Source organism: Hesperophylax consimilis, chromosome 7 (assembly GCF_061612785.1).
Source record: "Hesperophylax consimilis isolate HC1 chromosome 7, BYU_Hcon_1.0, whole genome shotgun sequence".
NCBI classification, from domain to species: domain Eukaryota; kingdom Metazoa; phylum Arthropoda; class Insecta; order Trichoptera; family Limnephilidae; genus Hesperophylax; species Hesperophylax consimilis.
Genome location: NC_142842.1, coordinates 9,243,113 through 9,262,183, shown reverse-complemented (window position 1 = coordinate 9,262,183; position 19,071 = coordinate 9,243,113). Strand labels below are relative to the sequence as shown.

The following is a 19,071-nucleotide window of genomic DNA, read 5'->3' as shown; positions in this document are numbered from 1 at the left end:
CAGGCCCTTGTAAAACATTTCGACATTTTTCTGCTTCAAGGACATTTTTATTTTTAAAATATTTTTTTTGGGCTAGTGAATGAATGGAGTAGGCCGAGAGCAATTATATTGTCTATGGTTGCATCTTACTTTTAGATGACCTTGAGTTTTTTCTATCTTGTCTACTGCTCTTTTCCGCACGGTAGGTACTGCTTGTATATCTGTGGTTAAGTACTGTATAATTCTGTTGTATACAAAAAGCCCGAAGATATCGATCTAGAGAGTGGTATATTTATGCTCTCTGGGTTCTGCGTTCTACTGTCCGCTACTGTCAGTTTTGAGTTTGAGTTTTGAGTAGTTGGTGCGGCCGTCAATACGCGCCTCAGTGGTCGTCATGAGTAAAAGTAATGGTATTTTTCACATGAATCCTAATGAAAGTGGTGATACGAAACCTGAAGTTTATTTAGAAGAAACGTTTTATATATTATCTAAAAAAAATACGGTTTTTCGAGTTAGGCTTTCGGAAAAAGGTTTAAGTTTGCGGAAAGAATGCAATGGTTCTACCAAGGAACAAACTATTGCCATAAACGATATTGTGGGTTGCAGATGTATGAGAAGTAAACGGAGACACGCCGGAGCCTCTTCATGTGTGTGCAGTTCCCTTCCAGGCCCTCCGACGTTAAAGGTCGTCGACGAAAACAGCGGGGAACAAGATGAGAACGATGTCAGTGCATATTTGTATATTTACGCTTATATTCTCAAGCGAAATAGACGCGGAGGCAAGCGGGAGAGAACAACGATTACCCTCAGATTTAGATCATTTGATAAATACGACGATAACAATAAAGAAGCTCAAAAATGGAGAATCGCAATAAAATGTCTGATAAGTAATCTCCCAATAAATGCCTTAGCACCGCCTGCCAACGAGCGGAAGCTGTTAGTCTTGTTGAATCCCAAGTCTGGTGCAGGAAAGGCCCGGGAGTGCTTCCAGCAAAGAGTGGCTCCTATCTTGGTGGAAGCGGAGTTGCCGTATGATCTCCAGGTCACAAAGCATGCCAACTACGCCAAGGATTTTATCAGGCAGCGCAATGTTTACAACTGGCGAGGAATCATCGCCGTGGGAGGGGATGGGATATTCTTCGAGGTGATCAATGGGATCTTCGAGCGCCCCGACTGGCAGCAGGTGCTGGACGAAGTGCCCCTGGGCATCATGCCGTGCGGCTCAGGGAATGGTTTAGCTCGGACCGTCTGCCACCTTTACGAGTAAGTTGCTCCTGTAAATCTTTCTTAGGTTCCAACACCAACATTGAGCTTTACTTATTTATAATTACATGGCCGATCCAGTAGCTCTTAACTAATCAGTCATTTTCCTCGGTACTAATTAATATACAGGGTGTCCGGGGTAAAGTGTACTAACTTCGGGAGGTGATTCTACATGATGGTAGAAGTAAAAAAAATAACTAGCTTATTTCGAAATTCCAACGTTTTTTCCCATACTAAAATATTTAATTTCCCATACATACAAACAATTCATCTTTTTTTTTTAAAAACGTTGGAATTTCGATAAAAGTTATTTTATCTTTTCTACTTCTAAAATCATTAGAATCACCCCCCGAAGTTAGTGCACTTTATCATTTCTTGTATAGGTTAGTAAGGTGTAACATTATAATTGTTTATGAATATAGAATATAGATTAATGCTTAATAAAATATATTATCTTAAAATTACAGAACAAACAATTTTTTGTAAAAAATACAAAATAATAATAATACCATCTATCGCTAAATGAAATTGTCAACGTTATTCCTATAATGGCTACTATTTATTTTCTTGTATACTGCATAACATGTCCTATTAACAAAAGTATGAATACAGCAGCATAAAGAAAGTAACATGTATAAATGTAAATGTAAAAATAACTAAAAAACGTATAAAAAGTACATACAAAAAGTATTAAATATAATATGTAAGTAATGCTCTATGGACGGGTTGTTTCACGGAATTTGAACAATTCATTAAGTTAATATTTAAGATCAGTTATTTACTATCCATTACTGTGAAACAACTGGCCCATGATGAAATAATATCAGAATGGAGAATAATAGTGTGGATTATGACACTGCGATATCCGGTATCCGGTTAGGTATCCGGTTAGGTATCCGCACTAATACATAGAACAGATTTCTGTGCGTACACGTCCCGATACCGTTCAAAGTACCCTAATTAGGTAGCACTCCGCCTACGGTCCGGCGGCCAACATAGCATATCTCGTTCTTCTAATATCTTTGGTTATATGGCTAAGGGGGCCGACAGACGTAGCTATAAAAGATCAAAAGTTATTTGGCTTGGCGTATTTCGGCATATCGCTCGCCATACATTTCAATTGGAAATGTACGGCGAGCGATATGCCGAAATACGCCAAGCCAAATATCTTTTGATCTTTTATAGCTACGTCTGTCGGCACCATAACTGAAGAAAAGTATATTATAGTATATACGTACTAGTGGATCCCCCGCAATGCTTCGCTATTGCTAATGTTTTTCTCGGGCGCCTCCGACTTCTTCCACCATTCACTACTGTATACTGTTACATTACACTACTGTCAAAAAACTACATTATATCGACTTTATTCGACTCCGTATCTCATTACAATGCAGAGATATTGCGTTAAGTATTCCTCGGACGTCCCCGACTTCTTCTCAAATTTAAAAGTCTCTAAACACTCCTGGCACTAATAACAACAAACTTTGAATTTTTTGCGATATCGCTCGACTACTTTTCGAGTTGTGCTAGCACAAACATACGCAGGCTGAATTTTATATATTTAGATTAGAAACCAGTTAGTTTAATGCATTTTATAATAATTCGTTGTCCTGCCACAGACCGCCTTTTATGTAAACTTTGTGGTTGTATGTATTTTTGCATGGGAAAATATTAAAAAAGTTATTTTTTTTTAGATCTCTACAATATCGCCAACTTTCGGGTCCAAAACTATCCTATATTTCAAGCTGAAACCAACCATACACATTTACAAAATTTCGTTGAAATCGGTTTGGCGGTTTCGGAGATTAGCGTGTACGAACACAGTGACACGTGATTTTTATATATTAAGATTATATTATAAATTTCTCGTCTCGTATACCTTCATATTATTTAAGTATGTTTATTTTCAGAGGTTTCACAGATTTTTTATCAAAGAATTTGAAATGTATTTTATTTTCATATTAAAAAGTGTAAATGATTATATAATATATTCAGTGGTGGTCCGTGGCTTTTCAGTAAGCTAAAGTGATAAGATTGCAAAAATACGACATTACTCGTACGCGTAAGTTGAAAAAAAAATAGTTTCAAAAATTGAAATATTGAAAAAAAATGTTTTCAGCTACAACATTAATAATGTAGTATTTTTCACATTTATTTTTTATTGTTATCACGTTAATTTTTGTTATTCATTCATTAGTATCATCATTGAATTTATTTAAAAAAAAGATTATTATTTTTTTACAAACAAGTTCTGCTGTGTAATTATCATTACGCGAGGCATTATCAAACTGCAATCGTATTTTTAATCCCACCACTAATATATCGACTGTGTTTTGCTAAAACCCTTCAATACACAAAATGAAAACATTACAGGAGGCGATAAAAACGAATATTTACGTATTCTTAAATATTGCAATTCTATTTATGATAATGAAAAAATTGATGGTTGAGTAATTTCATATACGGTTGCTTGAAATAACCTAAAAAAATAATTTACGCAAACCTATTTAGTTTTTAGATTTAAAAATGCCCATCAAAAATTACTGCCATATTATACTTTGAAGACTATTTTGTATAAAACCGATGGAAAGTAACTTTAAAAAAAGTCGATATATATATATCGACTGTGAAGACCGATAAAGGTTAATGTCAATGTTAATCTGACAAAATCTTTACCTTTTACACGTGTTTAATATTGAAATAATGTTGAGTTGATATAATGATTAGTCGATATTTAGCGAGTTCGAAAATGTCACCAACTGAAACGCTCACTCAAGTAAGCGATTTAGTGAACAATATAATCTAAAGTGTCAGCTACACTACTCGCTTCGACGCTTCGACGAAGTCCTCGACGAAGTTAGCCGAAGTTCGAAGTGCGTGCCCACACACTCGTGCAACTTCGCGAGTAACTCAGTCCAACTCAGTCTCTCGGACTCGAGTCCTTTGACTCGGGCGCATTTACCGACAACAATCGGAAGTCGGGCGAAGCGAAGCGAAGTTGCCCGAAGCGAAGTGAAGTTCGTGCCCACACTAACGTATTCGGTCAACTTCGATCAACTTCGCGAGTAGTGTAGCTGGGCTTTAATATATAAAGTTGACTAGCTGTTCCCCGTTTCGCGTTGCCGTGGCTCAGTCTGTTTGTGCAGATAGATAAACAATAAAACAAGTCCAACAAATGGCGCTGGTTTGTTGTTTACGAAGTATTTTTCTAACAAACATGCTCAGAAAATTACTAAACACACGTTTTTTTCTTTTATTATAGGTATGAAAAAATTCACAGTGTATCTATAAATGCAACAAGCATTTTTCGAGAGATTTTTACTCTATTTCAAACGAGTCGTGTTTTATTAAATATTTTCACCATTTTCGCTGAATTATTATCGTTTTTTAATATTAGCGTGCTCCCTCTAACATTCCTATTTACATATCTCCCTTTCAAACCATGTTTGAAAGACAAAGATAAACGAGGGCCAACAGTGTCCACGGAACGAAAAAATCCAGTCGTATGATGATTCTAAAAGCATTAAATAGGAATTTAATATGATCTTAGTATCCCAGAAGATACTAAATCCTCAATCTAAACTTAAATTTTTCTTCAAATTTCCATTTCATTGTCTGGCATTTTATTTATTTTTATTCGTTCATACACTTCTACGTACGACCGCTTCTTAGGCAGACTGAGTAAAGTTGATTCAATGCATCGGTTCAACCGCGCTACAGACGATTCAACTTGGGGTTGGATAGTTGTTGGATTCTCTGGTGGTACAACCATTCAACTTGATAGTCACGCCCAACATCATTTCCATGCAATTCAACTTTATATTCAAACTCAACCAGACTCAACGCTCTAACTAATTGAGTCGTCTGTAGGGCCCATTATACTTACATATTCCTTAATTTACTTTATACATAGGTATAACTTACTGTAATCATCACTTAAGTCATAATCGTTCACAAACGTTGCTTAAATAGAAATAAATTTTGAAAAATGTAAGCAATATGGAGAAAAATATATATTATGTAAGCAAGATTTTTATTTTCTGATATAATTTTTACATCGACCAATAACTTATGTAATTAATAACTTAAGTCATAATCGTGTACAAACATTGCTTAAATAAAAAAAATAATTTTATAAAATGTAAGCATAATGGAGTAAAATATATTTGTAAGCAAGATTTTTATTATCTGATATAATTTGTACATTGACCAATAACTTATGTAATTATCACCTTAAGTAATAATCGTGTACAAACATTGCTTAAATTGAAATTAATTAAAACAAAATGTAAGCAATATGGAGTAAAATATATGTGTAAGCAAGATTTTTATTTTCTAATATAATTTGTACATCGATCAACCGATTCCAATTGAGAAATTATATTAAAGGTATCGTTTACGATTGCACAGCGCGTATACCGACTCGCCTTGAATAATTTGTAACATGGCAATTAGAAACTTAAATTGAAGTACATAATTACATGCCTCTAATTTACCAATCAACGTCGATCAAGTACTCAAAAAGATGTTGGTAATTACTAATTATCTAAAAATGATGTCGATTTATCAACAATACGAACTCCGTTGTTGAAAAACATCAGAAAACCTTTTTTTTTTTAAAACGTTATGAAGGCATTTATTTTATTTTTCCAAAACGAACTCCTTGGTCCAATAATATTACGATATTCGTTTTGACCGCTTGCGCGCTCTATCACAAGCACATCGGTAAAGGTTTTTTGACGGTTAGTTCGCAATAGTTCCCGAGCATGACTGCAGATCACCAACGCACAAACAATATTTCACATCGCCTAAATTAAGGAAATTAGTATATAGGTTCTTTTGTGTGCAATTTTTGATATTCTTATTAATTTCTATTATCGGCTCAATATTCCTGAGAGAAATCATTTTCTAACATGATTCCTGCCTTCTGAGCAGTTTGATAATGGCTTCAAATGCCGAAACATCAATCACACAAAAATCGATGGTATAAGCAATGCAGCTGCATAGATTGTGCATGCTGACGTTTTCCAAAGAAATATCATCCTTTCATAGACATCTCAATTGACTTGCCCTAACATGAAATCATTTCGTTGAGCTGTAGGCAAACTACATGACCATATTTTTGACACTAGGAGGTTTTGAGAAAGCTTTGAATAAACTACGACATCAGTCGTACACTGACCGCTGAACAGCGCACATGGATATAACCAGACCCCGCGAAGAAAATTAAAATTTGCTAAAGTAATTGTAGGACTTTTCTATGCAGGATCTGAATGTTCGTTTTTAAACGAACCGCCTGGCATAGCGACGCTAAAATGACTGCGGTGGGCAAATTATAACACAGATGTAAAAGTGTGTAATTAAATAGTGTAACAAAATATTTAATTTTAGAAACAATCTTGAACTTTTCTTTTTACCCGATTGGGTCGACCCGACGCAGCCAGCAATTTGCGCGCCATTGTAAAAATGACCAGTAGTTCGTGAGCAAATTTTATTTTCGAGGACTGATTAATGGTATTATAATGCGAGTTGCCTGTATACTGTCAGATTCATTTATTGGCATATCACAGAAAGGAAGACGGTCACGCCGCCTCCCGAGCTAAAAGCACTTGGTTTGTTCCTCTTTCCCTGATTGGCTGATCTATCAATTTGAATGTCTATGCATCCTTATGTTGTACTTATTAAATTGTTTAGTTAAATGTGATATTATTTACATTTTAGTTGTTATTCTTTCATCTCTCCACCATCTATGTTAGCAGATTTGAATCCCGTTATGTTTTATACAGATACTATAAAATACATAATTTATATATATTTTTAAAGTACTTATGTAGGTACTTACTTTCTTTTAATTTATGAAAATCTTTTTCAATAATAGGAAGCCATTCTTTAAACTCGATTAAATTTTCATATCGATTCCATAAAAATTAACTTAGCCAATGCTACTGAAAACCTTTCAAGCCATTGTATTTCTACCTACAGTTTTGAATCTTTTGTCTTAAAGTTTTGCGACGTCTAGACTAGAGTACATAATTACAAGGTCCATATTTTATTCTATTATTTCAATTTGATTCCCAATATGCTTTTATCTAGCAACCGTATGATCTTAACTAATTGGAAAATATTAAAACAAAGCAGGAACACCTGTTCGTGTCGCGACCGGTAAACTCTGGCTTCATGAACTTTACACATCTCTTTTCTAGCTCTAAAATTTCATAAACATGATGATTTGTCTTATTATGTTCATTGCATTTAGAAATCTGTGTCCCCTTTCACTATTTGGTGAGCAGTGAGAGCAGTGATGGGATACCCATTTTTTTCCCTACATTTCAGATTGACAGACAAGCATAATTCCTGTAATGAACGTATGTCTAAATATAGAAAGAGACATTCGTGTATGAAAGAGATAGCCATGATTATGCCGACTGGTATAAATGGGTTTGTCTATAGTATTTTTACCAGTAGCTTACTTCTAAGTAACATGTATGATGTTCGACAGTAAAATTGGAAGGGGGGGGGAGAATTTCGGACCAAAAATTCCCCAGAATATTTCAAAATTTTCCCTATTATTACCCAGAATTTGACCTCATTTTCTTAAAATTTCAGAATTTACTTGATTGTTGTGTTCTTTTACTTTACCCTAAAAAGTATTTTTCTCTTCCCTAGATCTAGGGAAATTTCCCTAGACATCTAATCACTGAGTGAGAGTGAGCGTGTCTTGTCTTGAGTTATCTCCACACAGAGTAACGATAATTAGGATTATTCTTTATGTAGGTGCTCATTGATCATTTAGATTGATGTGATTATTTTACTATTGAATTATATCCGCATGCAATCCGCAACGTCCATTAATTAAAATTACTGTTATACATTATATTACTCCAGTTTCTTGTTTGTTTTTGTTTTTGTTCTTGGCAAAAGTACCAAATTAATGATTAGTGAATGATGCCCTTTCGGCGATACGTGAAGTTCCCAAAATAAAAGCTTTTTATTTTTATAAGCAATAATTATTAGCCTGAAACACATCCACATTGAAAAATCTCCTGATAAAAGATACATGACGCCAACGGGACTTGAACCCGTGTCCTTTCGATTTCCGGTCGACAGCTCTGACCACTGAGCTATGGCGGCTTATCTCTTATCCGCGAAATAATTCAATATATACTAGTGTTTCATTCAACAATTACTGCTTGTTACATTTTTTCACCTGAAACAACCAACTTTATTTTGTATGAGAAAGGCATTGTAAGTGCTAACTCTCTCACTAGATGGCGTCGAGACAAATTGTCCACATTTTTTGGTGAAGATACTAGAACTTGTCAAATATTAATTATTATTTTTTTGGTAAACTAAACCAAAAAAATAATAATTAAAAGCTTTTTTTTCGATTGTGAATAGTTCATATTTATCCCTAGAGAAAATATAAAAATAATTTATCTTAGTCATAGTCGAATAAATTACCACCCTAAACCCTGTGACGGACCACGCCATATTCTCGTGGCTTGGCCTATTTCAGCATATCTCTCGCCATACATTCCCATCGGTAGTGTATGGCGAGCGATATGCTAAAACAGGCCAAGGCATGATTTGTACAGCGTAATGTGTCTCCACCCTTATCTTAAACACCATTTAGATCATATTTATCACCACGTCAGTAAGGGAGACACAACGAGACCACATGAGATGTTCCCAAAAGTGAACAAATTAGTCTGAGTGGTTAACCCTTTGAATGCCATTCTCCCGCGACCTAGTACTCTTTAGTGTGCCTGGTTTAGTTGCCTTAAAATGGCAATCTTCCACCGTACACCGGCTGACAGTCTTTTTGCAAAATAATATTTTTATAAATTGTACCGTCTCGCGAGATAATGTGTTTATATTTATGAAAAATGGAATTATGACATTTGACATGGGATTTTGCGACGCACATTTTCACAGATAAAATAATCATATTTGCAAGTGGCGAAAAGGCAAACTATAATAATATTAACATTACATTATTTCCTTACCAAGCGAATACAATATATTTTGGTATCCTAGGAGCACAAGATTCAAACAACCTTATAATCGAGGCAAGTGCGGTGCGGTGAATTATAGCAAATCCACGGTGGATTCGCCGGCACACGAGTACAAGCGTCAGGAAAACACGGTGGATTTCTTGGCACACTAGAGGTTAAGTGAAAATTACATTAAGTTGTATGAATATAGCATATTAAAAAATATGTAAGTATAAAACATAAACAGAATCCAAATCTAAATTCGAGGATTGTGGACATTTGCCCAACATAAAATATTATGCCGTCTTAACCGGCTCTGTGTGCCTTGTTGGAACGTCGCCTTTTCCTTGACCAAATATGGTATTTTTACCTTGGGTTCGTCGCTCCAACTTTGCAAAAAACCTGCACAATAACTTGATGTCATTTTTCAAGGTAGTCCACAAAAAGGATTATCCGGGAGTTGCAGAAAATGATTGCAATAATATATAATAAAAAATGAAGGTACAAATAAATAAGACGCATTTACTCCATCTGATCTTAATTTCAAAATTACCTTATAAATAATTTATACTCAGATCCAACTTCCGTCGAAATTTACAAAAAAGATTATTAAGACACGGAAGATCCAAATCTGAAAAGCAGTGTAAACATCTAATTATGGATATGGCTTTCTGAAGATAACTTACGAGTTCCTCTCTTTTGTCAGTGTTCCAAGCTTGAAAGACAGTGATATTTACTGTAAGACAGTAAAAACATTTTTTGTCGAGAACCATATTTTTTTAATATCCAGGGACTGGTCAACAACGCTAACAACTAAGCCAAATTCTAATATGATAATACCGACATTTATTTGGTACATTAACAGCTGTAAATTTTTGTTTACTAAACATAATAACATAACCTTCCGATTACCCAACGGATCGATTATTCGAAGAATTTCAAGTGCCTTCATTTAAAGATCTTTATATTAAAAATGCACTAATTCAAATCATAAAAGAAAAAGACAAGTATCAATTTCTAACTGAAAACCGTACTAGACTTACCTAAATATATTTTTCCATGCCCAAAATTAAACACTTCCTTTGCACAAAATTATTACACTTACCGGGCAAGAATTTTTTTCAATCGACTACCTGAAGAAATTAGAAACATTAATGATAACATCAAAATAATAAACACTGTAAAAAAATATTTTAAAGACAAACTCACAAAAAATAAAAATGTTTCCAATTGAATTAATCTTTAGAATAACTCACTTCATGAAAAATAACTCACTTCATTTAAATAAGTTTAAAATCATTTAATTTTTAATTACTTACTTATTGCAATAAAACAATGTACACTCCTCTTCCAGCCACAAGCTAATGCTTCTATGGAAGAGGGGTCCTGAAATATTTTATCTTATATTGTAACAAACAAACAAAAATGTACTTATATAATAAATGTAATAAAAAATAATAAAAAAAAATAATAAAAAAAAAAAAAAAAAAAAAAAAATATAAATAAAAAAAAAATAATATCATCCAAATTTTAAAACATGCGATTCTTTGCGCGCGCGCGTGTGTGTATGAGTGCCACCAATAGTTGATTAATTGACATCGACAACGAGTGTGGGTACATTTTTACATCATTCAACCAAGAAAAAAAAATCTAAATTTAAATTGATGTATTTAATTTTATTTTCTGTAACCGAAACAATGTACGTGGGTTCAAGTATAATAATATGTAGGTAAATAAGTGATGTTAGTTTTAAGCAGTAAATACATGGTTTGCTAAGCTGATTGCTGAGGATGAAGTTAATTCTACATAATTTGTCTATAATGGTGTGCGCATGCGTCATAACTCATAACAAAACGGTAGTTGTTAATAATACACTCAATGATGCTCGTAACGCTGATGATGACCTACCACTGGAAATAAATATACATCTACAGGGTTTTCCTCAAAGATATTAGAAGAACGAGATATGCTATGTTGGCCGCCGGACCGTAGGCGGAGTACTACCTAATTAGGGTACTTTGAATACTATTGGGACGTGTACGCACAGAAATCTGTTCTATGTATTAGTGCGGATACCTTAGCGTAAGCGAAAGTGTGCAGTAGTATTGGTGAACAAAACCGGCGACACTGGGCAAACCAATTCCACACAGTATGAACTGCTCATAGCACATCTCGTTCTTCTAATATCTTTGGTTTTCCTATAAGAGGTGTTATTTTGAATAGCCCGCTATTTCGGTAGATGTTACTTTTGAAGCTGTCATTTTTTTAAATTTGACAAGTAGAAACTACGCCATTAATAAAAATGGAACGATACACGCTTCAACAACGCATTGAAATTATTATAATTCACTTGAGTGAATCAAATGCAAATCATCTTGAGTGATGAGGCCCATTTCCACCTCGGTGGCTTCGTCAACAAGCAAAATTGTCGCATCTGGGGCTAGGAAAACCCAAGAGTTATGGTTGAAAAGCCTCTCTATCTTCAACGTGTGACTGTTTGGTGCGGTTTATTGTCCGGCGGAGTCATTGGACCTTACTTTTTCGAAAATGAGGCTATAGCAACAGTTACGGTGAATGGATTGCGCTATCGAGAGATGATTAATGATTTTTTATGGCCGGAATTGGATGGTATTGATCTGGACAACGTGTACTTTCAACAAGACGGCGCTACGTGCCACACAAGCAACGAAACCATTGATCTTTTACGATTGAATATCAAAATAACACCTCTTATTGGAAAACCCTTTATAATAAATTGCTGGTGTAAAATCGATAATTTTGTAATATTGCTAACGAGGAGTATATCTACAATAAAGCACTTTGGTAATAGAGGATGGGTTTTATGTTCCAGGTCGATGTTTTTTTTAATGAATTTTATATTTTATTGATTGATTATAATGGTCTTTAACATTATGTATGGAATATGGTGACGGTCAAGTGGCCGCCTCTGGTCGTGGCGCAAAGGCGAGCTCTTTTAAGGCGATGCACTACGCCGTGTAATATTTTAAATTGAGCCGCTATCAATAACAGCCCTTACGTAGATGGCGATAAGGTTTAAATTCCCGCTTAACACCATCCGCCTGTTTTGATTTATGCAAGAAAAAAACATGGCCAAAAAGTGCCTTTTATTTTATTTTGTGTATGTTCAGGCATAAATATTTAATTTTTTTCCGATCATTTTTTAAATAACTTAATTTGCCACATTATACAATAAAATCATAACCGAAAATGGGTTCGTAAGTAGGAGATTTTGAACTTTAAAGCAGTTTTCATAGGCCTATACATTATTTTTTTCTGGGCTTATAAAAAGACTTATATAAAAAATACTCGATTATTTCAAAGGTCAAGATGTATTCTACTCTTAGTATTTAATTAAAGCATCTGAAACATTTCTAGGCGACCAAATTTTCAAACCAAAAACACATGATTTTGCATTACTACGTATGGCATCGCCTTAAGCACATTTTTCATAACATTTTCGCAGACTTCTGGCGTTATTTTAGCAACTTCTATTTTTAATTTATTGGTGTACACCTTTTCCTTCAAATACCCCATAGAAAGAAATCGGGAGGGATCAAATCAGGGGTCGTGGGGGCTAGTTGATATCACCACTTTTAGACATTATTCGATTGGTCACGTAATTTTCTCCGCATTCGCAATTGATCAATTATTTAATTAAAATGTTTGATAATGCTCAATAATAAATTTTTATCGACTACTCTCTACAACTTTCAAATTTCAACTGACAATTGTCATCTAAACCAAAATGGCGGCTAAACAAAATCGTTATGGAGCATAAAACGCACCCTGTATTATCTTAGTTACCCCTATGTTAGTTGATATAATGATTAAAATATCCGATCTATAAAAAATGTACCGTAATAATAATTATGGTCTATTTTGTTCCTTTAAAAATAAAAATCCAAAACTATAGATTGAAAATTTATGTAAAAATGTTTTAGATCGGCACACTGTGCAACACACGGGCAACACAGTGCTTGGACTTGCAAAGCCCTGGACAGAGCATTACTGCGATTTTGTATGAGCGGCATTGAAGCCAAATCTAGGGTGAGGGAAAATTGCCTGGCAGCCATCTTGTATGACAAACTTTTGTTAAAAAATTCATTAGTGTTGTTTTTTAAACAAACATGCAAATTTTTGTAGGTGCTTTAAAAATATTTTTTCTTTTCTATTAATTATTTATTTATAAATTAACGTCCTTTTTCAGAGCTTTTACATATGAATATTAAGAAATATACATTATTTATTGTACATAACTGAATAGCTTCATTAACAACATTTTATATTTGTTTTAAAGATAAATTCAGGATGTCCACTGACTTGGTATAATTGTTTCCCTCCATTAGTATTCTGGGAAAAGAGGAATACATGTGGTAGTTAGTGCCAGAATTTCTGCACTGAAATAAATCCTGATTTCTAGTATTACGTTGTGAAATCCGGAAGCTTATGAAATAATTAAGTTACAATGTTTTACTTAACGACGTAAGAGGTGACAAAACTTATTCCAGACGTAGATTATAAAACATAAACATCAAAATCATCGCTCAAACAACCAAAAAATGTAGTTACCAACTTCTGGCAGTAACAGTTGGAGGAAAATATATTGTATTCCTACATCAATAGTTTTTTCACTTATTATTCAACTACAAATTAATTTAGGTAGGTACAACCCCAAGAGTCAACAAATAAAATAATGTAGCAATATAGGAATAATCGACGTTTCGTTTTTCGTTGATGCTTATTATTCTAATGATTACCACAGCGCTTTAATTATTCTCTGTCGAAACCACTGAATATATGCACTAGAATTGCACACATAAAAATGTTCAATACACACTAGAAATGCCTTCCATGTAGATTTGGATGGAAACCAATATCGCCATTGACGTTTGGTTCTTTCCCATTTATCAAGCGATCTGTCTCTCCTACACTTACCGGACATCGTATATCGCTATCCTATTTGATCGAAATAAAAATTTCACAATGATGATGACACACAGAATATTAAAAATAATTTTTAATTTAAGCAAATAATGTCAGGCTTTTGGATTACGAAACACGCCCACATCTCATTTCTTGTTTTCTTCTTTATTCTATGGTCGAAACAATCTATCATCGCGGTAGCAATATTATTATCAGATCCATTTACTAAGGCCATGGGTCAATGAATGAACTTTTGAAGAGAAAATTGTGGGGGAAGTTTAGTATGTATTTAATTACACCTATAAATAGTTTTATGTTAAGAGTAATAAATAACCGTTCATTTGTACTTGTTTTTTATACATATAATTCTGATATTTAACTGTTAACTTATCGTCGTCATTATTAAACATACGAGTATATACCGTTTTCAAATGTACCATGTTATTACTTAAAATGTTGTCAATATGTACCTGCTAACAAACTACAAAATTAGTTCAGCAAGTTTAAATGCTAATAAAGAAAAAAAATTCAACACACTATCTATCGGCGTTTTCTTATGGTACTTTTTTTTTTTTTTTTTATATAAACTCCACACAGGAGGCCCTGAAGAATCTAATTTCCCTCAGGGCCTATGTCATCGGTACTGGCAGATTTTTACGTATTTTCAATTAACTGAACACTATTTTATAAATAAGACTGTATCCAAGACAATAAAACAAGTACAAAAGAAAATAGGTACACTAAAATATGCAATTATTAATGACAAAAAAATCACATTTATCACAACAAGACGAGATATGATCTGATTGATTGGAATTATTTTAGAGCCAAATGATTTATTGTAATATACATACTTATTTTTCTTATATTTATCTAATTAAACTACGCAAAAGTATTACATTCTTATCCAACCTTTGGCGTTGTGCCAGATTATCTTATTAAAAGATTACCTAGGGGTCAACAACACACCAACATAATATTTACTAAGGACGGGTTGCTTTGGAGAATTTGAACAATTCATCAAATTTCAACGTTCATTTTCAAGTTCTGTGAAAGATTTTTTCAAATTCTGTTATTATTTCAGTTCTGTCAAGCAACTAGCCTATAATAATATAACAAAAAAAACTTGAATAGGACTTTCACAGAACCCGAAAAATAACGTTGAAATTTGATGAATTGTTCAAATTCTCCGAAACAACCCATCCTAAGTATCATTAGTTATCTCTTCAACGTCGGGTACTAATTTGCATACTTTTTACAACATCTGAATAAATTAATTATTTTCTTTCAAACAAAAAACATAATTGTATGAAACCCGTTATTAATCTTTATTTTATCAGGGTCAACCAACAGCTTTGAACGTCATATTATCACTTTTTAATAATCGCAAATTCATTTTGTGGCGTCATTTTAATGTAATGAAAATAAATAGTGGTGTACACGTTATTTATTTTCATTAAATATAGTGCAAAGTAAAAAGTTGCAGAACGCGGGAAAGAATTTCGATATTATCTCAAAACAAAATCGACAAAAATATTCAATTGAGAGGCATCCATTGCTTGAAGAACAAGATTGTAATATGTTATACTGTAAAATTAAAATAATTTTACGGAATTGTATGAACAAAATAAAATCGTTGTGTATTTTATATCCAAAAGGCCTCGCGTAATGAAATCCTGGATAACTCCTGATATCTTAGAAAACATAAAAAATATTAACTATACAGAAGGTGGAAGAATTCACCAACCAATCAATCATTTGAATTAGAATATAAAACGTTCAAAAAAAATGTTACAAAAAATATTCAATAGAAGTCCATCTTTTTTAACAATAAATTCAAAAATTATTTCATGGATGCAAATAACCTGGGATGAAATAAATAAATTATTGAGACGCAAGTCAGTTGTGACGAAAAAAAAATTAAACACGCATACTAAAGAAATCGTGGCAAATAACTTTGTCGACTATTTCACAAACAGTGTCAGTTCTATGGTACATAAATGCAATTTAGCATCGACCAATAGAAGTGCAACATAGAATGTACCTACTTAGAGCTACCTGCGAAGAAATCAATATTATTGTTAGCAAACTAAACACTTAAAAGTTATCAGAGATCGACAACGTTGGAATGTTTGAATTAAAAAAATAATTGATAATTAAGGTTAAACGCAACGCTCGTTGTATTCTACGTGTTCACAGATGGCGTTAATTAATTAATTTTGTTTAAATACGCTTTTGCAAGGTATTGCTTTACAATATTAAGACAAATCATTTGTTTGCGCCCGTATATACGCAATATGAATATGAATCAATAGTTTTGTTCGTTTAAAGACTTAATTCTTTCGAGAAAGGCACACAAATACAATATTTTACCGATGATTCAATCCAATATTGTATTTGTATGCCTTTCTCGATAGAATTGAGTTTATATATGGACAAAACTATTTATTCATATTCATATTGCGTATATGAGGGCGCAAACAAATAATTTGTCTTAATACTGTAAAGCAATACCTTGCAAAAGCGTATTTAAACAAAATTAATTAATTAACGCCATCTGTGAACACGTAGAATACAACGAGCGTTGCGTTTAACCTTAAGGACCTCTTGTAACTCATCTGATCAATTTAATTTTAGCACAAGCAGTTACATACCAGATGAACTTAAAGTTAGCATCATTAGACGAATTTACAAAGGTGGCAAACATATAGATGTGCATAATTATAGACCAATAAGAATATTGCCAGCCCTGCAAAAAATACATTTCCATTAAACTTAAAAAAATATTTACAATATTTCTCTCTATTAGATCCCAACTAACATGGATTTCGATAGAAAAAAGTACGGAAATAAATTACGAATTATTTTTTTTAAAACGTGTTGGTTTTTTTAAGTGAAATAATGGAGGCAATAGAAATCGGAAGAAAGCCGATAATTTTATTTAAAAATTTACCAATTGATCGACAAATATTTAGCAAAAAAAAACTCAACATGTGTCGCACAGGGGTCATTTTTAGGAACAACCTTTTACTAGTATATTATATAAGTTTCAATTATAAGTTAATGGTTTTCATTCATTGGACGCACTGTGTATGCAGACGATACGGCACTCGTAATATCACAAGAAGACCTGATGCTTGCCTGACCTGCCATGCTGAAACGATGTCATGACGCAGGCCTCGCAATAAACTAAAACTATGCATATAAGATCTCCACACGCCAGATATAATGTAATGCCTTCGCCAAAACTATATTCAGACTATAACTACTACATTATTTTTACAAGATTATTTTTTTATTTTTGCAGATTGGATCATTTTTTTGTAAATTTATGAAGCCGACAATGGTATTAATCAGTAGTCCATTCATCGTAAAAAATAATGTTGATATTATAACAAAAAAATAATTCTGTTAGTTGAAAAGTTAATAAAAAATATAAAATCAACAATTATAATAATAGAATTTTTATATTTATTTTTATTGCAATTGAAGATACAGTCTTTTAAGGCAACCATTTTGCTTTGAATTACTTTTACATTGTTTTTCACTAAAAAGATGTACGAGCGTACGTGGCGTGTAGGTACTTTCAAATCAATTCCGTTTAATAAATCCGGACAGTCAGTAATGTTGCTTACGATTTTTTATAGCAACATCGCGTTTGAATATTGTCCACGTACACTCAATGCATCAATTTCGAAAAATAAAGTTGCATCCACATAATTATTAAATCGATTGTGCGATTTATAAGAAATGTATTTTATGATTTTTTCTGATTCGATTCAATTTTGTCTATTTGTAATTCATAAAATATCATTAGATAATAAAACATTTAGTAATATTATATTAACTACAAATAATATAAATTTACTTCACCTGGATCTATGATAAGCTTGGTCGATACCAGAAAGAGAAACCTAATTTAGTATGTATCTGTTTAAGTAACCTACTGGTTTGAAGCAGGAAGTACAGTATGCACATAGCTCACCAACAAAGCAGCATTCTCTATATCGTTGTAGGTTTATTTACAATAATACTGTTAAGGCGACAAAAGACTCTAATAACGGGGGTTTGCTCGAAGCTCACATTTTAATTATTTCTGATGAACGTATTATTAACATCTCAAATGTTTCTAGAGCCCTACAGATGTAAGTGATTTTTTGTTTAGTGTTTTTGGTTTGAAAATTTGGTCGCCTAGAAATGTTTCAGATGCTTTAATTAAATACTGCCAGTAAAATACATCTTGGCCTTTGAAATAATCGAGTCTTTTTATAAGCCCAGAAAAAAAAATATAAAGGTCTATGAAAACTGCTTTAAAGTTCAAAATATCCTACTTACGAACCCATTTTCGGTTACTATTTTATTGTATAATGTGGCAAATTAAGTTATTTATAAAATGATCGAAAAAAATAATCTATTAAAAAAAAGGCATTTTTTGGCCATGTATTTTTCTTGCATAAATCAAAACAGGCGGATGGTGTTTAATCGGGAATTTAAACCTTATCGCCATCTACGTAAGGGTTGTTATTGATAGCGGCTCAATTTAAAATATTACACGAAGTAGTGCATCGCTTTAAGAATAATAAACTAATAAAACGATTTTTTAAATTTTATAAAACGTTTTTCAATTATAAAATTAGCGGTAAGCACCAGATTTTATTTTTCTAGGTGATGAATTAGTAACTTCTCAAGGGATGCCTCTAGAAACATTTAAGAATTTAGTAATACGTTCATCGGAAATAATTAAAAGAAACCCTACGGAAATACGATTTTCTAGGCCTTCTAGGGAAAAGTCGACTGTAAGTCCGTCCATTGCGCCGGGCCGCTCGCCGAATATTGTGTTTACACGACTTCATCACTTATGTCGTTAAGATTCCCACTTTATTTTAGAGAT

General features: G+C 33.1%; 1 protein-coding gene across 1 annotated transcript in view; it reads left to right on the top strand.

The window, feature by feature from the left end:
- Positions 1 to 332: 332 nt before the first annotated feature.
- The window catches only part of LOC149422268 (sphingosine kinase 1-like), an 83,346-nt gene continuing 64,607 nt past the window's right edge, over positions 333 to 19,071 (top strand). The window contains exon 1 of the mRNA XM_089633189.1: positions 333 to 1,242. Coding sequence (XP_089489315.1) covers positions 374 to 1,242 — 869 coding nt within the window. The 5' untranslated portion in view covers positions 333 to 373. The remainder of the gene's footprint in view (positions 1,243 to 19,071) is intronic.